This window comes from Lutra lutra, chromosome 18, assembly GCF_902655055.1.
Source record: "Lutra lutra chromosome 18, mLutLut1.2, whole genome shotgun sequence".
In the NCBI taxonomy this organism is placed as follows: Eukaryota; Metazoa; Chordata; class Mammalia; order Carnivora; family Mustelidae; genus Lutra; species Lutra lutra.
Genome location: NC_062295.1, coordinates 2774428 through 2797056, shown reverse-complemented (window position 1 = coordinate 2797056; position 22629 = coordinate 2774428). Strand labels below are relative to the sequence as shown.

The 22629-nt window shown below is 48.7% G+C and overlaps 3 protein-coding genes across 11 annotated transcripts in view; 1 reads left to right on the top strand and 2 right to left on the bottom strand.

Annotated features, from left to right (window-relative positions):
* The window catches only part of CLUAP1 (clusterin associated protein 1), a 35112-nt gene extending 20345 nt beyond the window's left edge, over nt 1-14767 (bottom strand). The window contains exons 1-6 of one of the 7 annotated variants that reach the window (XM_047713865.1): nt 14601-14767; nt 11043-11154; nt 10040-10124; nt 8168-8347; nt 4619-4714; nt 1156-1239 (exon numbers count right to left, since the gene is read on the bottom strand). In XM_047713865.1, coding sequence (XP_047569821.1) covers nt 1156-1239; nt 4619-4714; nt 8168-8347; nt 10040-10124; nt 11043-11143 — 546 coding nt within the window. In that variant the 5' untranslated portion in view covers nt 11144-11154; nt 14601-14767. Of the gene's footprint in view, nt 1-1155; nt 1240-4618; nt 4715-8167; nt 8348-10039; nt 10125-11042; nt 11155-13840; nt 13860-14240; nt 14480-14600 lie in introns of those variants that run through there. The other 6 variants (XM_047713868.1, XM_047713863.1, XM_047713867.1 and 3 more) reach the window with 6 other exon arrangements.
* A 5372-nt stretch (nt 14768-20139) lies between these two features.
* C18H16orf90 (chromosome 18 C16orf90 homolog) lies at nt 20140-22167 on the top strand. Of its 3 annotated transcripts, none has more exons than XM_047713780.1 (3): nt 20140-20265; nt 20768-21121; nt 22089-22167. In XM_047713780.1, the coding sequence occupies exons 1-3, from the start codon at nt 20220-20222 to the stop codon at nt 22133-22135; spliced, it is 447 nt and encodes a 148-aa protein (XP_047569736.1). In that variant the 5' UTR covers nt 20140-20219; the 3' UTR covers nt 22136-22167. The 3 variants fall into 3 exon arrangements, with proteins under 3 accessions (XP_047569736.1, XP_047569734.1, XP_047569733.1); XM_047713778.1 differs by lacking the exon at nt 22089-22167 and adding an exon at nt 21545-21702 and having other exon boundaries at nt 20140-20235; XM_047713777.1 differs by lacking the exon at nt 22089-22167 and adding an exon at nt 21545-21702.
* The window catches only part of NAA60 (N-alpha-acetyltransferase 60, NatF catalytic subunit), a 29688-nt gene continuing 29182 nt past the window's right edge, over nt 22124-22629 (bottom strand). Inside the window, exon 5 of the mRNA XM_047713771.1 lies at nt 22124-22259. The gene's annotated coding sequence lies outside the window, so the exon portion shown is untranslated. The remainder of the gene's footprint in view (nt 22260-22629) is intronic.

Genomic DNA, 22629 nt, shown 5'->3' with positions numbered 1-22629 from the left:
GGTTTTGTTTTCAGAATTATCACGTATCATGGACCTTTTGCAAGCACAGACACATTAAAAGGTGCTCACGATCCACGGTGCACACCTGGGGCTAACCCTGTGTGCCAGCCGTTCTTTAAGAAGAAAGAAAGAAAATGGCACCTGGGGGGGCTCAGTCAGTTAAGCATCTGCCTTCTGCTCAGATCATGATGTCAGGGTCCTGGGATGAAGTCCTTTGTCCGGCTTCCTGCTTAGCAGGGAGTCTGATTCTCCCTCTGCCCTTCCCCCTGCTCATGCTTGCATGTGTGTATGCACATGCTTCCTCTCTCTCTTGCAAAATAAAAAAATATTTGAAAAAAGGGATGGGGGCCTGGGTGGCTCAGTGGGTTAAGCCTCTGCCTTCAGCTCAGGTCATGACCTCAGGGTCCTGGGATCAAGCCCTACATCAGGCTCTCTGCTCAGCAGGGAGCCTGCTTCTCTCTCTCTCTGCCTGCCTCTCTGCCTACTCGTGATCTCTGTCTGTCAAATAAATAATAAAATCTTTTAAAAAAATAAAATAAAACAAGAGAGAGAGAGAGAAAGAAATCTGTGCCCAGCTTTCAGCACCAAATAAATAAATGAAAAACCTGAAAATCACTTAAATGCCCAGCAGCAAGGAAGTGGTTAAAGTATGAGGAGTCCATTATTATTTTTTAAAGATTTTTATTTATTTGACAGACAGATCACAAGTAGGCAGAGAGGCAGGCAGAGAGAGAGAGGAGGAGGAGGCAGGCTCCCTGCTGAGCAGAGAGCCCGATGTGAGGCTCGATCCCAGGACCCTGGGATCATGACCTGAGCCGAAGGCAGAGGCTTTAACCACTGAACCACCCAGGCGACCCTGAAGAGTCCATTAAATAGAGCATTACTTAGGAAAATTGAAGAATTTAATCAAATTATTAAATTATTAAAACTGACAAATTTGGGGGGAGAAGTTGTTCATATTTATAACAAGGGGGAAAAAGGAAGTAAGTAACCTAGAATGTATCCTAGAACATCCTCTGCATTTCCCATTTCCCCGAGATCATATCCCTTCTCTGTCACTAGGCCTAGGGTTGGTGTGTCTTGAGGAGGCAGGGATTAAATCAGTATTTTCAAGTTCCAGGCACAAAAACACTAAATAAAAGCAAATAATCTTACCAAAATATCTTTTATTGCAATTCTCATCACTTTTTCAGTCTCGTTTATTTCCAGAGGCCTGGCAATAGCTTCTGTTCTCAATTCCTACAGGAAACAATGAAATGGAATTACACACACTTTCAGAAAAGCACTTCTCAAAATCAATCCCCAGATCTGGATATGGCTTATGGACTAGTTCTCAAAGTTCCATCACAGGGTGCATCTCTGATGCAGAAACACTTCTTCTAGCACCTCTTCCAAATGTCTTTTCTTTCCTTTTTCTCTTTAAGAACTCTCTACACCCCAGCGTGCAGCCTGAACTCACAACCCTGAGATCAAGAGTCATAAGCTCCACCAACTGAGCCAGCCAGGTGCTCCATGTCTTTCTGATCCTAACGCCAACCTGGCCTCCCTCCAGTGCCCTGGGCCTTCCCCAGCTAAAGGCCCCACATCCCCACAACACCAGGGGGGCAAAACTGGGCTTACCCTCATCATCATTTCTCCCAAATGTGCTTCTTTACTTATATTTGTTCAGGTGAACCCCAAACCAAGTGCAGCTCAACCAACTGTCCAAACCCCCTGCCAGCCACTATCATCATTCCTATGATTCATTTCCTCTAAGTTGCCTGTCACTTCCAACTGCAACCGATGAGAAGAGTCACCTTGTCCCCCCACCCCTAGCATTAACCACTAACCAATCAAGGGAGGCATTTGTGCCTATCATACCAGTGCCAGGAACTTCTGAGACATGGGACTTCAACGCCAATGCAGTTACGAGGTTCCTGTATCACTTTCCCCAGCTCAGTCTTGGGCTTCTTTTATTCCACGGTACCCCTCGGGGCCCACACTGGTGGAGGGCTACGGAGGGCACAGATCACAGTGCCTTGCCTGTCTGTCGTTGGTGCCAGTCCCCGAAGAATGTTAGTTGAGTGTATGAAAAACCAACACTGGATGGGGGATCTTCCTCAGATCACAGCTGTACAGAATTTGAGAAGTACCATATTCATGGCTCCTATGGCAACACTTTGGCCACTGGTTATTTCAATTCATTACGGGATGGTGCTAAGAGTCCCCATTGGAATCCTGGTTAAGTCTCACCATGAAGCCACAGCTCTGTGGCAGTTACCAAGTGACCAGCGCTTCACAGGTCTGTCTCTAGGTCTGTCAGAAATTTACGGAGACACATGCACACAACTGCACTATAAAGAGAAAACACAGAAGGCCTGGGGAGCTGCCTTGTTAGTTATCTAAATTAGCTATGAGATAGGAGCGGCAGCTTTGTTCTGTCAACTGGGCAGCTGGCCAGCCACTAGGTTAACACATCAGCGACGCTGAGCTGGCATCCCAGTCCCCTGCTCCCCGTCTGCTCCTGGGGCAGGAATGAAAAGCCAGAAGAAAATACCATTATACTAGAGCAGTGATGCCAGAAGGCGGGCCAGGCCAAGAGGCCAGTCATGGCTGACAAACCTGACTGGAGTAAAATGAATTAAACGCATTTAATTTTAAAACACTAGAGAGCGCCCGGGTGGCTCAGTCGGTTAAGCGTCTGCCTTCTGCTTGGGTCAGGACCTCAGGGTGGTGGAATCAAGTCCCAGATCCTGCTCCTTGCTTAGCAAGGAGCCTGCTTCTCCCTCTGCCTTCTGCTCCCCCTGCTTGTGCTCTCTCTCTCTTGCTCTCCAACAAATAAATAAATAAAATCTAAAATCAAATAAATGAAATAAATAAAAACACTAGAGGTAAGGGACGCCTGGGTGGCTCAGTAGGTTAAAGCCTCTGCCTTTGGCGCAGGTCATGATCCCAGGGTCCTGGAATTGATTTCCGCATCAGGCTCCTTGCTCGACGGGGAGCCCACTTCTCTCTCTGCCTCTGTCGGCCGCTCTGCCTGCTTGTGCTCCCTCTCTGATAAATAAATAAATAAAATCTTTAAAACAAAACAAAAAAAAACCCACTAGAGGTGAGCATATATGCTTCAAATGCCATAAACCCTTACAGGCAAGAATTAAACAAGACTCCACTTCTTAAACCAGTGGGTCCCAAACTCTGCATGTTAGAATTCCATGGAGATCCTTAAATGCTGGATGCCTGGAGGGTGCCTCAGGGACACAGCTGGTTAAGCAACCAACTCTTGGTTTGGGCTCAGGTCAAGTTCTCAGAGTTGCAAAATATAGCCTCACACTGGGTTCTATACTCAGAGCAAAGTCTGCTTGAGATTCTCTCTGCCTTTGCCTCTGCCCCTCCCACCCATACATCTCTCTCTCTCTCTCTCTATATATATATATATCTAAAATAAATAAATAAATCTTAGGGGGGAAAAAAAGGCTGGATGCCTGGCTCTCACCCCCACACATTCTGATTCACTGCTTTGGGGGACAACCCAGACACCAGGTGATTTAAAGGGAGCCCTACAGGAGTTTTAGAAGTCGTACTCTCATTAAACAGCTCAGTAAACACAGTAGATGAAGCACTCTTTTCAGCTCACATTGGCTAGAAGAACAGCAGACAAATTTTTATGGTGACACCAACTTCAGCTGATGAGTAGTAACTGCCTAGGTCACGGGCTGCCCAGCTCTGCTGCACATGAGAATCACCCAAGACTTACAACTCCCAATGCCCAGGTCCACTCCAAACCCGTGACATTGGCATGGAAGCTGGGTACCAGTAGTTTTTACAGGATCCCACAGCATCCCACGCAGAAGCAAAGTGTGGGAACCATGGGCTCAGAAGAGCACTTTGTAGACAGGAACCCAGAGCTCTCCAGGAAAAACACCAGACTTTGCTAGGTCTGCCACGGGCATGGAGGAAAGTTCCAGCAGCATGCTACATAACATGCTACATAACTGCTGCTCCTGAACGAGGAGGGAAAGCTATTAACAACAGACCAGCGGGGGTGCCTGGGTGGCTCAGTTGGTTAAGCAACTGCCTTCATCTCAAGTCACGATCCCAGGGTCCTGGGATCGAGCCCCACATTGGGCTCCCTGCTCAGTGGGGAGCCTGCTTCTCCTTCTCCCTCCGCTGCTCTGCCTGCTTGTGCTCCCTCACTGTCACACAAATAAATAAAAATCTTTAAAAAAAATGAAAAAACAGACCAGCAGGCACCAGAAGTAGGAATAGCAGCTAATACTATCACCTCCCTGCAGATCATCTCATTTTAGCGGGTACAGTGTGATGAAATGGGAAGGCCAGGGAAAAGCAGAATCAGAAAAAAGCCTTGAAAGAGGCTGAGAGGGCGCCTGGGTGGCTCAGTGGGTTAAGCCTCTGCCTTCGGCTCAGGTCATGATCTCAGGGTCCTGGGATCGAGCCCCGCATCGGGCTCTCTGCTTGGCGGGAAGCCTGCTTCCTCCTCCTCTCTCTCTCTCTCTCTCTCTCTCTGCCTGCCTCTCTGCCTACTTGTGATCTCTCTCTGTCAAATGAATAAATAAATTCTTAAAAAAAAAAAAAAAAGAAAGAGGCTGAGAAAGTATTTAAGTGTCTGAACATGGCTCACCCTCAATTCTACCTCCTTGCCCAGCAGGTCATATAGGGATGCTCCTCTGGAGGTGATTTCAGAAGCAAGCTGCCTGGCCGCCTTCAAATCTGCAATCTGGAGGGAAAATATCAAACACAGAGACCTCGGTGAAACCTTGGGGCGCCTCGGTGGCTCAGTCGGTTCAGTGTCTGCCTTTGGCTCAGGTCACACAGTTAGGGTCCTGGGACCAAGTCCCTCATCGGGCTCAGAGGGGGAGTGTGCTCCTCCCTCTCCCTCTGCCCCTCCACACTGCTCCTGAGCTCTCTGTCTCAAATGAATAAAATCTTAAAAAATGAAAATAAAAAAAAAGAAATAACCAGTTTGTTAGAATCAATTCCCGCCTCCCATCAGGACACTGGATTACTGAGCACGTTTTCCACGAGACCCATATTTCCATCCTGTGGAGAAGCGCTCCCAGGACATCGGGGTCTCTCTGAAAGTCCAAATCTCAAGTTGAATGTAATCTTTAACCAGGAACCATAGACGTATGAAAGTGACATACTTCCTATTTGGACGAGGTCACAACAGGGGACAGTAGCAGGGCGACCAGAAGGGAAGCAGAGAGACACGTTTCCTACCGCAGAATGCTGCTGCCCCGGCTCTCCGCCTCTGGACAGCCTGGTGCACAGCTGCTGGGGCTCCTGGGAGTTAACCCGCACAAGCCCCACGGTGGGACCCGCCTCCCCCCCGCCCGAGGGGCGGCAGCTACTGCTGTGAAGATGACAGCCTCTAGCCCCGAGCATAAGCTTCTTTCTTAGGAGTTGCAGGTCACCCCACTTCCTTGCATATGGTAACTTTTCCAGAGAACCCAAACATTTCCTTGCTCTGCTCACTCTTCCTTTCTCCACCTCCCACACCAGCAGCAGCAAGTCTCCCTCTGCATTCACAGCTGCTGTCTTCCCCTTTCCTTAGTCCTGCAGGGTTCCACTCCCTCCAGCTCCAGCTCCCCCCACCCAGACCACCTTATAGCAGCAAACATCCCACTTCCTTAGCAGGAGTCTCATCATCTCCCCTGCTTCCTGGCCCCGGAGGCCATCAGAGTTCAGTCCCCTGAACTCTTCTCTACTCACACCCCCTCCTAAGCTCGTGGCTATAACACCTTCTACAACCGGACACCTCATACTGAACATGTTCCAACCAAACTCCCCGCCTTTCCCACCAGGCCTGCTCCTCCCACACTCCCCTCCATTTCAGTAAAGGCAACTTCACCCCTGCAGGTGCTCAGACCAAGAACTCCAGAGCTATGAAGGCTAAAACTATGTGGACTTGCCACACATGGCCTTTTCCATGTTTCATTATTTAAATTTAAATAAGTTTGGAACCCGGTTATTCGGTGACGCTAGCTACATGTGGCCAGTAGCTGCTACAGTACGGCATAGGTAGAGAACACATCCATCATCACAGAAAGATCTAGCAGACAGGGTAGCTGTAGGATCTTCCTTGCATGGTCTGTTTTCTCTCAACCCACATTCAACCCCACAAGATCCACACTCAGATTAGGTTCTAACCCCTGGCCATTTCTTTCCACTGACGAGTCCGGCTCCTGGTTACAAACCTCGGTGTGATTTCTTGGACCTGATCACAGGTGATCACAAAGGCTTTCCCCGGCAGGCCTGACAGGGGCACCTGCGCCAGGGCTCACCCCAGCTGAGGCACAGCAGGGCACTGCAGGCTCTGAAGGAAGCGGCAGTCAAGGACGCAGGGCCTTTGACCCCCATGATCCATAAAGTATGTGCGTTCCTATCTGTGGGGCCTTCACTCCCAGGTCTCTTCATGGCGGGCTGAGGTGGCCTTCTTGTGGGGGAACTAGGGAGAAAACCTGGGGATACTCTTCCACTCCTAGTCCTCCCCCAACTCAGGGTCATAGAGGTGCAATGGCCACAGTGGCCAAACTGTGGAAAGAACCAAGATGTCCTTCAACGGACAGATGGATAAGGAAGATGTGGTCCATATACACAATGGGATATTATGGCTCCATCAGAAAGGATGAATACCCAACTTTTGTAGCAACATGGACGGGACTAGAAGAGATTATGCTGAGTGAAGTAAGTCAAGCACAGAGTCAATTATCATATGGTTTCACTTACTTGTGGAGCATAAGAAATAACATGGAGGACATGGGGAGATGGAGAGGAGAAGGGAGTTGGGGGAAATTGGAGGGGGAGATGAACCATGAGAGACTATGGACTCTGAAAAACAATCTGAGGGTTTTGAAGGGGCGGGGAGTAGGAGGTCGGGTGAGCCTTGTGGTGGATATTATGGAGGGCACGTATTGAATGGAGCACTGGGTGTGGTGCATAAACAATGAATTCTGGTACACTGAAAAGAAATTTTAAAAATTAAAAATTAAAAAAAAAAAGTGCCGGAGCCTTTTTTTGTTCAGGGCTCCCTCAGGAGACAACCCCTTCAAGGGTGTGCCATCTCCTGGGAGACAGGAACAATGTGGTGGGAGGGAGGGGTGACGCTTCCTCTGCTTTTAGCCTCTTGATCAAACCATCACAGTAAGTGATTGAATACTTAACTTTCATTTCGGCTTGCTGCGTCCATCGAATCCTCCAATGCCTGGCAGCTCAGCTGTCTCCCATCTTAGCTGAGCTCCTGCTATCAGCAACCACTCTGTTCAAAGTCACTGACATGTCTGCCTGTACCCTCATGACCCCCTCAGTCTGATCTCAACCAGGAGCTGGAGGGATCCTTTTAATACGAAGTTTCAAATCATGTACTTCTCTGCTCAAAACACCATGATTTTCCACCTCAAAGTCAACCTCTTTACAGTGGCTGTGGAGGCACCACAGGGTGGGGTCTGTCAAAGGACCCCTCCGAGGGGTGCCTCGGTGGCTCAGTGGGTTAAAGCCTCTGCCTTCAGCTCAGGTCATGATCTTGGGGTTCTGGGATCAAGCCCCGCATCGGGCTCTCTGCTTGGCGGGGAGCCTGCTTCCCCACCCCCCGTCCGCCTCTCTGCCTACTTGTGATCTCTGTCAAATAAATAAATAAAATCTTTAAAAAAAAAAAAGGGGACCCCTCCAAACTCTCATGCTCTCCTCTATCGACCCATTTCCTCAAATACCCAAAGCACACTTTTGTCAGAGGATACCTTTCCCCCTCCGCTGCACGGCTTGCTCCTTCCCTGCTTCGCATCTCTGCTGAGGATGTCACCCACCCCACCTCCCTGTTGCAGACACGGTCCAGCCCTGCTTTACCATCCCCCACACACCATCACCCCTGACCTGCCAATCCTTCTGCTCTGTGGTGTAGTCTGACTCCCCACTGAGCCTAACAGAGGATTGCTATCTTGCTGTATCCTGAGCATCTGAACTGTGCCTGGCATATAGTGGGTTTTCGATAGGTAGCGGATTAATTTGTTGTGACTGCTGTTTGTATCTAAATGGTGACGAGCACAGAACTGACAAACTGCTCTTAGTCAAGAAGTAAGGAAAAAAGCGATGACATGAGTGTCTGACATGTTCCGTTTCAGAGTTTAAGAAATACACACACTGTCCCACACTGGGAGCCTTTCATTGTCCTTACCTTTGAGCCAAGATCAAACTTGAATTTGCTGATGTCCTCCTCCCCTATCTTAGAGCCCTCCATCCCTTTGGTCTTCATGGCGTTATAAAGGACAGAGGTGATCTTCAAAAGCTCTTTCACTGCATACCCATCTGCCTGATAAAGCTTCTTGGTATTGAGTTTTATATGTGCCTTGGTGGCCTATTTTCAGACAAAAAAAAAAAAACAAACAAAAAACAAAACAAGTAAGGCCCTTTCCATGTAAATAAAATCTAACTCAAATCCCATGTAGGTAATTTGAAAATCTCTCTTTAACGATAACCTGACTGTATTGAATCAAACTTCCAAGTGACTCAAGCATTGCAAGTGGGTGTATGAACTGATACAATCTTAATAGAGAGCTATTTAGTAACTGACAATAAAATTACAAATCCACCCATCTTTCCAATCTTAAGAACTTATCCTGGGGTCACTGCCACAAAGTCCTACGTGTAGGCTATTTGCTACGGCACAGTTTCATAGAGCAAAAGTTATAAACTATCTAAACACCTGGGGCCGCGGGGTGGCTCAGTCGTTAAGCATCTGCCTTTGCCTCAGGTCAGGATCTCAGGGTCCTGGGATCGAGCCCCGCATCGGACTCCCTGCTCAGTAGAAAGTCTGCTTCTCCTTCTCCCACAACCCTGCTTGTGTTCCCTCTCTCGCTGTGTCTCTGTCAAATAAATAAACAAAATCTTAAAAAAAAAAAATCTAAACACCTATCTATATATAAATTACATAAACCATGGTATACTCATGAAAGCGATACTACTCAGGTACAAGATAGAATGAGGAAACTGGATATGTATTCGGAAAGTTCTCCAAAACACACAACTAAGTGAAGAAAGCAGGATTCTAAGCAGTGGTTACTGTTCGCCACCACTTGTGTAAAAGGCCGGGGAAAGAACGTATACTGTGTTTGCTTCTCTGTATGTAAAGAAACTCGGAGGGTGGAGCTGGGGATGAACTGGGTCAGTGGCAGGCAGGAGAAAAAGTCCTTTTAGTCTATACTGTTTCATAATTAAGAGGAAATTCTGAGCAGCACCTGGGTGGCTCAGTCATTAAGTGTCACCTTTGGCTCAAGTCAAGGTCTCAGGGTCCCGGGATCAAGCCCTACACCAGGCTCCCTGCTCAGCGGGAAGCCTGCTTCTCTCTCTTCCACTCCCCCTGCTTGTGTTCTCTCTCTTGCAGTCTCTCTCTCTGTGTTAAATAAAATCTTAAAAAAAAAAAAGATGGGGCGCCTGGGTGGCTCAGTGGGTTAAGCCGCTGCCTTCAGCTCAGGTCATGATGCCGGGGTCCTGGGATCGAGTCCCACATCGGGCTCTCTGCTCAGTGGGGAGCCTGCTTCCCCCCCCTCTCTCTGCCTGCCTCTCTGCCTACTTGTGATCTCTGTCAAATAAATAAATAAAATTTTACAAAAAAAAAAAAAAAGATAAAGAAAAAATTTTGAACCTAAACTAAACTAACTGAATAGAATTCTTAACAAATAATGAATTAAAGGGGCGCATAGGTGGCTCAGTGGGTTAAGCCTCTGCCTTCGGCTCAGGTCATGATCCCAGGGTCCTGGGATCAAGTCCCGCATTGGGCTCTCTGCTTAGCGGGGAGCCTGCTTCCCCACCCCTCTCTCTCGCTCTCTGCCTGCCTCTCTCCTTGTGATCTCTCTCTGTCAAATAAATAAATTCTTTAGAAACAAAATAATAATGAATTAAAAAAAAAAAAACAAAAACCTGCGCTGGGGAAATGCTTCCACAGGAACTTGGTGACTGGATGGGCTTAGAAACATGAAAGCAGCCCCCGTTGGGACTCATCTGTAACATACTTAAATATTCCAACTCCAGAAAATAACTGTCAACTAACCAGAAACTGGGCAATTGCTTTAATGAAGAAAACTCGGTCTTGTTCAGTCTCAACATCAGAAGGGATATCGGTCTGAGGTTCATACCTTTCAGAGAGAGAAGACAAGTTAATTAAGTACAAAGTCCACGAAAGAGAAAGTAGGCAGCTGAGAGGATCCGTAACAGCAAGCTCTCTACTACCCGGCTCAGGTAGTAAGAGTGAGAGAGACTTCAAAAGCAGCATAAAATCCCAAACACCTCAAGGAGTGAATCCTCACCTAAGAACAGACTCAAGTGATTACAAAATCCAATTAGGGGCTCAGCTTACAAAATTAAATCTATCTCAGACCTCAAAGTTTAACTAAAATAATGAGAACTATTACTCTGGCTGAGCAGCCCTTGACCCAGAGCCAACCAGCTCGCTGAGAAGCAGCAATTAGGGGAGTTCTGGAGTTACTGACGACCCAACAGGGGTCAGTGCGGTGCAGTCCTTGGTTTCCTCCTGCGCAGCCTGCAGGCTAAGAAGGGTTTTTACATTTTTAAAGGATTATCACAAACAAAACACATGGGAGATTATGCAACAAAGATCTTATGTAGCCTGCAACACCGAAAATATGTATGACCTCCTTAAAAAGGATCGCCAACCCAGAATCATATTAGATTTTTCACACAAATGAAATCTGAATCTGAATGATTTTTACCTCATTACACTTCATTATGTACTTCATTACAGTCATTACAGAGTGTGCAGAGATCCTGCTCACTCCCTGACGACACTGAGAGCGTGAAGGGGAGCCTGGACCACTGCTCGAGTCAGCTTCTGAGAAATCTCCTTTTACCACTGCCTCCCTTCTCCACAGCGCTCCTCATGCTCAACTGATTTTTAATAGGTTATAAGTGAGTCTTTCAAACTCAGAATTTATTGAATTCTTCCTTCTGCCTCACCACAGTATCCATTTTCAATAGGTGGCTATTGAATAAAATACAGCATTCATTCTTAGACTTTATTAAAGTACATTTCTGACCGTTTCACAAGCCAAAGCAGCACTTCAGACACAAGTCCAAAATTTGGTGTGCGGAAGTTTTCCATCGAGATGTGGCGAGGGTATCCCAAGGCTCTCATCATCTCTGTAAAATCTGTCCAAAGGTAAAATACAGCTCAGTCAGTTCCCCCATCAAAGAGCAACTACTTACTTACTTAGATACTTTCCTTGTTTTCCCTCTTTATCCCCAACATACTGACAGTTATAGGACTATTTATCAAGTCTCTAAGAGGGAAAGCAAAAAGGAGATGAAACTTAAAATACATAATCTGCTTCCTGAAAAACACTTAACTTCAATGGGAGGAAAAAGTGGAAGCTGTATAATGGCGGTTAGGGGGGCACCTGAACGGCTTGATCAGTTAAGCGTCTGCCTTTGGCTCCGGTCATGATCCCAGGGTCAAGGGATGGAGCCCTACATTGGGCTCCTTGCTCAGCTGGGAGCCTGCTTCTCCATCTCCCTCTGCCTGCTATTCTCCTTGCATGATCTCTCTCTCCCTGTCAAATAAATAAATAAAATCTTAAAAAAAAAAAAGTCTGATATAATAGGGTCTAAGGATTGGCTGTGAATAGAATTTCTCCCTTCGATATGTCATTTCCCTCTTGGATATCCTTCTCTTTACCTCTCAAAATGAGAAATACCTGGTTTATAAAATGTCATCAAGAAAAAATATGCTGGGGCGCCTGGGTGGCTCAGTCGGTTGAGCATCAGACTTTTGATTTTGGCTCAGGTCGTGATCTCAGGGTCAAGGGATCAAGCCCTGCACGGCTCCACACTCAGCAGGGAGTGTGCTTCTCTCCCTTTCTCCCCCCACACCCCCAACCCGTGCTCCTGTACAAGCACCTGTATCTCTCTCAAATTAAAAAATACATCTTTTTTTGGGACGCCTGGGTGGCTCAGTTGGTTGGACGACTGCCTTCGGCTCAGGTCATGATCCTGGAGTCCCAGGATCGAGTTCCGCATTGGGCTCCCGGCTCCGCGGGGAGTCTGCTTCTCTCTCTGACCTTCTACTTGCTCATGCTCTCTCTCACTGTCTCTCTCTCAAATAAATAAATAAAATCTTAAAAAAAAAAATATATATATATATATCTTTTTAAAAAAATGTTAAATGTTAACAGCGGGTACATTTAGGGGTGATGGCAGTAGGGCAAAGTTCACCTCTCTGAATTATTCTGGAGTTGGCTTTTTAATCTTATTTATTTATTTATTTTTAATATTTTATTTATTTGAGACAGAGAGAGTGAGCATATAAGCAGGGGGAGAGGCAGAGGGAGAAGCAGACTCCCCAGTGATCAGGGATCCCGTTGTGGGGCCCAATCCCAGGACCCTGGGATCATGACCCGAGCCAAAGGCAGAGCTTCACCAACTGAGCCACCCAGGCGTCCCAACTGCATTGTATTTAAAGAGATCTTGAAGAGACTGTTTGAACTATACAGAAATATTTAAATTCCTTTTATAAACCAGAACAAGAAACAATAATACTAATACTTGTTGAAACCGGAGGTTGTGGTGGTCACTACGCTTTAAAGCAAAATGAGCAAATGAACACAACAAACATTTTTGTGTTTCCACAACATGCCAGGATCTGTTTTCGGTGTGCTTCTGGCTCTACAGAACGCCTGTTCCTGCTTTTCCTCGAGGTTCAAATGATCTCAACAACATTTGCAAAAAAGCTACCTGGGCACCGGAGGTTAGGCTGGATCTCACCAGGCAAGAGAAGATACGAGCAAAGTAAGAAGGGCACAGAGGGCCTCGTCACTGTTTTCTGGGAAATGTGAAGAGAGTGATGGTCTATAAAGCAGCTTTCTTCCCACCACACACGCCACACACTGCCTAAGTACTTCTTCCTATTAAGCCGTAGTAGGGTCCTATTAATTCTGCAAAATGGGGACAACTTGACTATGATTTTACTGTAAGTTGCACAAATGTATGGCATTCATTTAAGGTCAAAAAGTTCAGAAATCCCTTTGTTAACACCCTCTTCCAGGCACAACTACATTTAATGTCCCCTAGCAGAACCCTGGCCTCAGCTTGCGAAGGAGGAGAAACTTGTCTCTACAACACACATCACCAAGAACCTTCAAACCCCAGAGGGCATAATTCACACCATGGTGCTACTAGGTGTGCCGATAAAATGTGATGCCTCTTCCCTTATATTTACATGGTAGGAAAGGAGCAATTCCTAACTGAAATGACTAATCGTTAATGGTAAAATGTCCAGCAATTCGTTAGAAAACGGGCGGTAAAGACACGCCAGGATGACCACAACTTGGCAATCACGTGCCAACCCTAAGCAGGTGGACCCAGTTGGCCCAAACGCTTCAGGTTCAGAAAATGCCGGCTCATGGAAAGCAAAGGATTTTGATTCACACAGTCCTACGGCTCCAACAGTACTTTCCACCCAGTTCTAGCTGCGTGACTTAAAGCAAGCTGCTTGACCTCTCTGTGTCTCCAAGTCTTTCATGCAGGGATCACACTACCCACCTCACTGTGCAAGTGAGGACGAAAACCAGGTATTTAGTGTAAAACACCTGGTGTGTAACAGATGCCCCCAAAGTAGCAGGTACCAATTCGGGTTATCTCCATCCCACGTCCCCACTCTCCCAGCACAGCCCCTTTAGGAACGACGCAGGCTCTGGAAGTGAGATAAACCGAATTCAAACTCCGGCGCCAGATCTCACCGCCTGGGTCCTAGGGCGGAGTTCCCTGCCCTCCCGGCCCGTTCCTGCTCTCTAAATACAAAATACACAGTGGTTCAGGAGGCCAGTAATAGGATGCACACCCATATACAGGAACTCCCTGGCAGATCGTAAAAATTCAAAACATGCCACCCCTGACGGTCATTCACCAGTCCCCTCCGCGGTTTTGCTCGTTTTTCTGAGCTCTTCACCTAACCCGACTCCAAATCGGTCTCAGCGTTTTCCAACACGGTAGCAAGCAGCCGCCTGTGGCCATGCAAGCCATCTAAAATTAGACAAAATTAACACTTCGGCTCCACAGCCGCCTAACCACACGCGGCCAGGGGCGCACACAGCACCTCCCGCCAGGTCGGAGTGCTGACAAGGGGCGGGGGCGCTCGGCCTCGGGGGCGGCAGCGGCCAGGGACTCCCCGGGGCCGCACAGGCCCAAACGGGGGTACTCGGGCGCGGACCCGCAGGGGACAGCGAGCAGGGCGGCCTTACTGCGGAGTTCGCGGAAAGACATGGTGCTCTTAATCCCCCGGAGCCTGGCGTGTGGGCCGCGAGCCCCTCAGGGCTCACAGGTCTCTATGGCAACGCACAGAGGCTCGACGGCGCGCGGCTCGGGCCAAACAGGACGGGAGGCGAAGCGGCCAGGTCGCGCGCGTGCGCATACGCATGCGCAGGGGCGAGCAGCTGAGGGGTGTCGGGGGACGCCAAAGAATCCTGACCCGGGCGAGCGGCTGCGCGCCTCGCGGCATCTGGGTCCTCTTCCACAGTGTGCAAACATACATCTGGCAGTGGCGGACACATTCTGAGCACCTACTATGTGCCTAACGCTGTGCTAGGCGCTCTACGTACTGCTGCTTATTTCTTCCTCACCTCCCTAGAATGTACGATAATGTCACGAAGCCGGGTCTCCCTCTTGGGTCCTGTGCCCAGCATCTCTCTCCCCGGCCTGAGTAAATTCGCTGGCTTCGCCGGCAACCGAGGCCCTCGAGAAACGGCAAAGGGATGAAGAAGTGAGGCCGGGGACGTGAGAAGCGAAGGCCCAGGTTGCCCGCGGGGCGGCGATAGGCGGCCAGGCGGCCACCGCGCACGCACAGCTCGCTCTGGCTTCACGACAGGCCAGAAATCTGCCCGAGTCCTCGTTTGCAGGCGATTGTCCTGGCAACGGAGGCTCTTGGGGGCGGGGACGTGACGAAACCCGGAGGGGGAGGGCGTGGCTGCGGGGAGAGTTGCGCGCGGAAAGTGGGCTGCTCAGCTGGGGGCTCTCCAGGGAGTCCTCCCTGTCCGGCAGCCACCGTGGGAGGGTGGCGACCGAGAAGGGCTCGGGGAATAAAGTTTGGCGACCCGGAAGGGCAGGCCAAGAGGAGGGACTGCCCCCCACTGGGCGCCCTCCGCCCTGCGTTGGCGAAGGTACACACACACAAACGCTTGGACCTAGAGCCACGCGCCCCTGGTCAGTGTGACAAGGGTGGTAGCGCTCTTCCGTGGAGAAAGACTGGTCTTTCATCAAATGGTATTGGGACAGTTGGAAATCCATATGCAAATAAATGCACCTCCGCCCTTTCCTAAGTGTAAAACGTAAAAAACTGTAGAAGTTTTCTTGAAGAAAGCTTAGGAGAAATGTTCTGCGATTATGTTAAGGAAGATTTCCTAAATACACCAGAGATAGGATCCTTAGGAAAAAAAAAAAGTTTTGGGGGCCCCTGAGTGGGTCAGTTGGTTAAACGTCTGCCTTGCACTCAGGTCATGATCCCAGAGTCCTGGAATGGAGCCTCATGTCGGGCTCCCTACTCAGATGGGAGTCACCTACTCCCTCTCCTCCCTGCTCTTGTTCTCTCGCGCTCTCTCTCAGATAAAGAAAATATTTTTTTCTTTTTTTTTTTAAATAAGGACATCAGCTTATCCTTTTTATTTTATTTTATTTTATTTTAAGGTTTTATTTATGTAATTGACAGAGACAGCTAGAACAGGAACACAAGCCAGGGGAGTGGGAGAGGGAGAAGCAGGCTTCCCGCCAACCAGGCAGCCCCATGCGGGGCTCAACCCAGAACGCTGGGATCATGACCTGTGCAGAAGGCAGACACTTAACGATTGAGCCACCCAGGTGCCCCAATAAAATCGTTTTTAAAAAGATTTATTTGAGAGAGAGACAGTGGGGTGGTGGTGGTCAAAAGGAGAAGCAGACTCCCTGCTGACCAGGGAGCCCCATGCCGACACTGGATGACACTGGATTGCAGGACTTAAGGATCATGACGTGTGCTGAAGGCAGTCGCTCAACAGAGCCACACAGGTGCCCCTCAAATAAATAAAATCTTAATAAAAAATAATTTTTTAAAAATTTGACATAGACACAGAGGGAACACAACCAGGGGGAGTGGGAGAGGGAGAACGGAAGTACAAGCAACTAAAGAAATAACATAAAGTGGACCTCATCAAAACTGAAAATGTGGGGCACCTGGGTCACTCAGTGTTAGAGCCTCTGCCTTCAGCTCAGGTCATGACCTCAGGGTCCTGGGATCGAGCCCCACATCGGGCTCTCTGCTCGGCTTCCTCCTCTCTCTCTACCTGCCTCTCTGCCTACTTGTCTACCTACTCTATCAAGTAAATAAATAAAATCTTGGGAAAAAAAACTGGAAAATGTGTGTGCCAGGAAAGACACTATCAAAAGTGAAAAGACAGCCTACAGAATGGGAGAAAATATTTGTAAATTATGTATCTCATAAGTGTCCAGAATATATAAAGGACACCTATAAACTCAATAAAAAGGCAACCCAGTTTAAAAATGAATGAAAAACTTAGACATTTCACTAAAAAAGATATACAAATGGTTAACAAGCACATGAAAAGATGTTCAACATCCTTAGTCATTAGGGAAATACAAATTTAAACCACAGTGAGATACTATTTCACTCCCACAAGGATAGCTATTTAAAAAAATTTTTTTAAAGATTTTATTTATTTGTTTGAGAGAGAGACAGTGAGAGAGAGCATGAGCGAGGAGAAGGTCAGAGGGAGAAGCAGACTCCCCATGGAGCTGGGAGCCTGATGTGGGACTCGATCCCGGGACCCCGGGATCATGACCCGAGCCGAAGGCAGTCGTCCAACCAACTGAGCCACCCAGGCATCCCTAAAAAAATTTTTTAAGGGGCGCCTGGGTGGCTCAGTGGGTTAAGCCTCTGCCTTCGGCTCAGGTCATGGTCCCAGGTCCCGGGTTCGAGCCCCACATCGGGCTCTCTGCTCAGCAGGGAGCCTGCTTCCTCCTCTCTCTCTGCCTGCCTCTCTGCTTACTTGTGATTTCTCTCTGTCAAATAAATAAATAAAATCTTTATTTTAAAGATTTAAAGGTTAAGCCGAAGGCAGCGGCTTAACCCACTGAGCCACCCAGGCGCCCCCCCCAAATTTTTTTTTTTTTTAAGGGCGCCTGGGTGGCTCAGTTGGTTAGGCAACTGCCTTCAGCTCAGGTCAGGATTCTGGAGTCCCAGGATCAAGTCCCACATTGGGCTCCCTGTTCAGCAGGGAGTCTGCTTCTCCCGCTGACCTCTCTCCTCTCATGCTCTCATTCTCTCTCTCTCTCTCTCAAATAAATAAGTAAAATCCTTTAAAAAAATTTTTTAGGGGTGCCTGGGTGGCTCAGTGGGTTAAAGCCTCTGCCTTCGGCTCAGGTCATGATCCCAGGGTCCTGGGATTGAGCCCCACATCAGGCTCTCTGCTCAGCGGGGAGCCTGCTTCTCCCTCTCTCTCTCTGCCTGCCTCTCTGCCTACTTGTGATCTCTCTCTCTCTGTCAAATAAATAAATAAAATCTTTTAAAAATTTTTTTAAAGGAAAATGACAAGTATTAATAGAAGTGTGGAGAAATTGGAACTCTTGAGCATTACTGGTGGGGATGTAAAATGGTGCAGCCACTATGGAAAACAGTTTGGCAGCTCCTCAAGTAGTTAAACACTGAATTACCATATGACACAATAATTTCACTCCCACCTAGACACTGCTAAAAATTAATAACAGGTTTTGTTTTTTTCTAAGATTTTATTTATTTATTTGAGAGAGAGCATAAGCAGGGGCAGAGGAAGAGGGGCAAGCAGACTCCCCGCTGAGCAGGGAGGACAACATGGGGCTCCATCCCAGGACCCTGGGATCATGACCTGAGCTGAAGGCAGACGCCTAACTGATTGAGCCACCCAGGCACCCCAGTATGATTTCATTTATATAAAACTCTAGATATATGCAAATCTACAGTGACAGAAACCAGAGCAATGTTCCCCTGAGTAGGAGTGGGGCACATAAAAACAGGGTGACCGATTTGTTCTATTTTGATTGTAGTTTCTTGAATGTGTATACTTATTAAAATGTATTAAATTGCATGCTTTAAATATGTGCATTTTATCATATGTCAATAAAGCTGTTAAAAAATTAAGATCCTAGGGGCACCTGGGTGGCTCAGTGGGTTAAAGCCTCTGCCTTTGGCTCAGGTCATGATCCCAGGGTTCTGGGATTGAGCCCTGCGCCAGGCTCTCTGCTAGGTGGGGAGTCTGCTTCCCCTCCCACTTCCCACCCCCCCACCCCCCGCCGCCTGCCTCTCTGCCTACTTGTGATTGCTCTCAAATAAATAAATAAGTAAACAAATAAACAAACAAACAAATAAATAAAATTAAGAAATTAAGATCCAGGGCGCCCAGCTGGCTCAGTCGGAGAGCATGTGGCTCTTGATCTCAGGGTCGTGAGTTCCAGCACCACACTGCGTGCAGAGATTACTTAATTAACTTTAAAAAATGGAAAACCAAGAGAAGTGGCTCTGGCTGCCATCTCAGTGCTTCATTTGTGCTCTGCCGATTATAGTGGGTGGTGAGTATAGTGTCATGTAGTTAGCATCACGATCAAACTATAGAACAGCTCCATCACCCAAAAATACCTTTTCACTCCTCCTGGCAATCACTGATTTGTTTTTTTGCCTTTCTCTTTGCATCTTATCCAGAATTTTCAGTTTTGATGAGGTCCAATTTATCTATTTTTTTCTTTTGTTGCTTGTACTTCTGTTACCGTATCTAAGAAACCACTGCCAAATCCAGGGTCATGAAGATTTGCCCCAGGTTTTCTTTATATAGTTTTATCTCCTGCATTTAGGTCTTTGTCGGATTTTGAGTTAATGTTTGTATATGGCATGAGGTAGGGGTCCAACTTCATTCTTTTGGTTGTGGCTGTCTGGTTGTCCCAGCACTACCTGTTGAAGGGACTTTTACCCCACTAAATGGTCTTGGTCCCCTTGTTGAAAATCAATTGACCACAGATACATGACTTCATTTCTGGACTCTCCTTTTTATTACATTGGTTGAGATGTTGAGCCTTATACTCATTCCACACCGTTTTGGTTATTGTAGCATTAGAGTTAAGTTTTGCAATCAGGGAAAAGGAGTCTTCCAATTTTTTCTTTTTTGAGATTGTTTTTGGGTATTTGGCTTGCAATTCCACATGAATTTTAAGATCAGCTTTCCTGTTTCTGTCTAAAAGACTACTGAGATTCTGATACGGATTGCACTGAATTTGTAGATCATTTTGGGGAGTGTTGCTGTCTTAACAATGTTAAACCTTCAATCCATGAACAAGGATTTTGGGGGGTATTTTATTTGTCAGTCTTTTTTTCTAGCTGTTTTGTAGTTTTCAGTGTTATCTTGTACCTCCTTAAATTTGTTTTATTCTTTTTGTTCCTTGCTAGTACATAAAAATACAATTAATTTTTTGTGTGGATCTTATATCCTGTAACTAATGAGCTGAACCTTTTTCTCTCTACTGGTTTTTATCAGCTCAAAGAAGCTTTGTTTTTACATGTGAGTTAATGTTTTCCCTATATGAGAGCACGTCATCTGTGAATGAGGAGAGGTGAAAGTTTAATTTTTGAAGAAACTGTCTCCCAAAGCAGTGTTACCACTTTACATTCCCCTCAGCAGTACGCGAGAGCTCCGGTTCTTCCACATCCTAATACTTGGTATGACCCACGTGATACCCCATCATCTATTTACAGGGCAACGGACATTGTAATTTCAGAAAAATTAAGTGACTTGCTCAGCTACCCTGAACCACCTCCTCAGCAGGCTCAAAGCACTGGCTCAGATCTCACCAAGTCTGTGTCCCTAAAGCCTCATTTCCCACCCAATGAGGAGCAAACTGAGACCCCAAGAGGTCACCCTGGGAGTGACTTTCCAGCCTGCAAGAGCTGAGTCTATTTTGTGTAGCTTGTCCCACGTCAGAGGATCAGGGACCTCCCCTAGGGTTCCACCCCCTTCCCTTGCCCTCCACCCACCCTGCTCCAGCCCTGGGCAGCATCCCCTCCCAAACTTGGGAGTCCAGGAAGGCTGGGAGTCTTCCGTTTGACATCACAGAGCTGGTTGCCATGGGAGACCTGCAGACCCAAGTGGGGGAGAGCAGAGCCCTGCTGCACAGGAGGCCCAGCCGCTCCTCCCCCACCACGCTGGCCCTCCATGGAAGCCTTGGTCTGTGCGTTCTCTGAGCTGCGCATAAGAGAAGGTGCCGGGCTGCAGGGAGGAGTGGCGGGAGGAGAGATGCACTCCTATCCTGACCTGGGCCCAAAGCCACCAGAGTGGCCTCAGGGACATGCATGCTTGGGAGAGGGGAATGGCCACTGTTCTAGGCTGTGTGACCCTGGACTGTGTGATCCCAATCCCACTGTGCAATTTCTATACTGACACTGGAATGCTCTTTCTAGGGTAGGGGGAAGAAAGGGGTGGTAGAAAGGGCTGGAAATACTGAAAGAGCTCTTTCTGTCACGATCTCAGGCTTCTCAGACCTTCCTGTTGGTTGGGAAAGGGAAGAGGAGTAGTATGTGTGTGTTGAGAGGGGATTGGTGGGAGGCAGGGGACTGAGCCCATTTGACGGAAAGGTAGAGTGAGGCTCAGCAAGTCACAGGTAGCGCCCATCACACCAGCTGGTCTTGGAGCATGTGACTGTGTTCTCCCTTAGTGGCTGCTGCGGCCTGCCAGCCACCACCCTCCTGCTCTCCCCTCTGCAGATGCAGTGAGCTGGGCCCGAGGACATCCCAGCCACCCCGACACACCACCCAACATCTACGAGGGGGGACTGGGGGCCCAGCAGCAGCAGTGCCCCAGTGCCCAGGGAAGCAAGCCCAAGAACTTCCGGCTGCGCCACCTCCGGGGCCTGGCTCTCTACCTGCCGGGCCACATGCAGGCTGCTGGCCAGTGTGAGAGCCACTGGCTAGGCCGGCTCATGGCCAGGGGCTGCTTCCCACGGCCTGAGGGCATGGCCTGGCCCCTAGACCTGCCACAGGGGACTCTGGGCTCCGTTAACAGCCATTGCTCAGCCCTTCTGGAAGCTCCAGTGCCCAGGGACAGCCTGGGAAATACAGGTAAGCACCTGTCCGGGTGAGGCAGGGCTGGAGACAGGAAGGAACGACTCAGGGAAGGGTTGGCTGAGGACTCAGGTGGACCGAGATGGGCCCTTCTTCATTCCCAAGGTTCGAGGGTTCCTGTCCCAGCTCTGCACTCAATGAGAGACCTTGGACAGCTCCCCACCATCACCCCTGCTGTCCCCAGCTTCAGTGTGCCCATTTATAAAATGAGGGGGTGGTGAGACAAGGGTCCTTTCAGCTTGAACCATCTGTTTCCTCCTCCTTCCTCCCTCCCTCATGGGCTCTCTTTCAGGAGAATTCCCCCTCCCTTCCTATTTTGAAGAATGCCAGGTTCTGGGGGTTGGGGAGGGGTTCGTAGGATAGCCTGGCAGCCTCCACTTGGGTCCCTCTGAGTGATTTGTCTCTCCCTACTTTCCTCAGCTTCCAGTTCCAGCATGGACCCAGCCAAGGGTGTCCCCTCCCAGCTGGGTCCCTCCGAAGGCTTGGGGCTCAGGCCCAAGAGGTCCTGGGGGGCCTCAGAGGAGTCCACATGTCCCTTATGCAAGCGAACCCGCTCTGGGGCTCTGGAGAGACCATAGGAATCTGAGTGCCAAGCCTGGCTGTCCCAGCTGTGGACAGGAGGAAAAAGGATGGCTCAGGAGGAGGCAGGCTCAGGAGGAGGCAGAAAGGGCTCAGTCCCTACCGGCAGTCGTCCCACACTGAGACACCCCAGCAGCTGCCCAGCACCAGAGCTTGGGCCAGCCTCAGGAAGAAGACTCAAGGGGGGGAGGGAGGAGGAAGTCCTGCAGGAGGAACAGAAAAAATAGAAACCCTTGCAGCCTGCTCCAGTTCAGGTCGGCCAATTGTCCCTGGGAGGCCAGGCTGAGCGGAGATTTAGGCCCCAAGAAGCCGGGGAGCCCACAGGTCTAATTTCAATAAAAGCCAAGGCCTGCACCTTCTTGTCCCTGGTTCTGTCTGTGGCGAGGTCAATGCAGAGAAAGAGCCTCTTGGAGCACCTGCCATCTGTGTTGAGAGTGAACTTCCGGGTTGATGCCAGGGAAGATCCACGGTGCTGCTGGTGTTGGCTGCGAGGTGAATGTCCTCCTCTGGCGGGGGAAACTCCTCGAAGTCTTCCTGGATGCACATCTCAACAGACCTAAATGCAAGCCACGCCATCTAGCTGAGACCGCGGAGGACAAACGAAGCAGGCCGGATGTAGGGAGGGTGCCGGGGAAGACAGAAAGCTCTCCACCCGGGCGGAAATGTTGGCCTGAACCCCATGCCACCGCTCACAGTCCTTGGTTAGTTCACTGCCCCTTGGGGGACCCCTAGCTGCCCTGTCCCTCCACGCAGGATGGGTACGGTCCTTCTCCCAGGCAGGCTGGTCTCCAGGCACGTACAGTTTGGACTCCTCTGTACCAAGGTGTCTCAACCTCGACTCTGCTGACATTTGGGTCTGGATCTTTCTGCTGGGGCTGCCATCCTGTGCATTGTAGGATGTCCCCCAGTGTGATAAGTGTCTCCAG

Excerpts from the sequence above, each read along its gene's own strand:
- C18H16orf90 (XM_047713777.1), top strand. The coding sequence starts at position 20,220 with ATGGAAGCCTTGGTCTGTGCGTTCTCTGAGCTGCGCATAAGAGAAG. Across the intron at positions 20,266-20,767 it reads TGAGCTGCGCATAAGAGAAG|ATGCAGTGAGCTGGGCCCGA; the intron begins GTGCCGGGCTGC and ends TCCCCTCTGCAG. Across the intron at positions 21,122-21,544 it reads GGACAGCCTGGGAAATACAG|CTTCCAGTTCCAGCATGGAC; the intron begins GTAAGCACCTGT and ends TACTTTCCTCAG.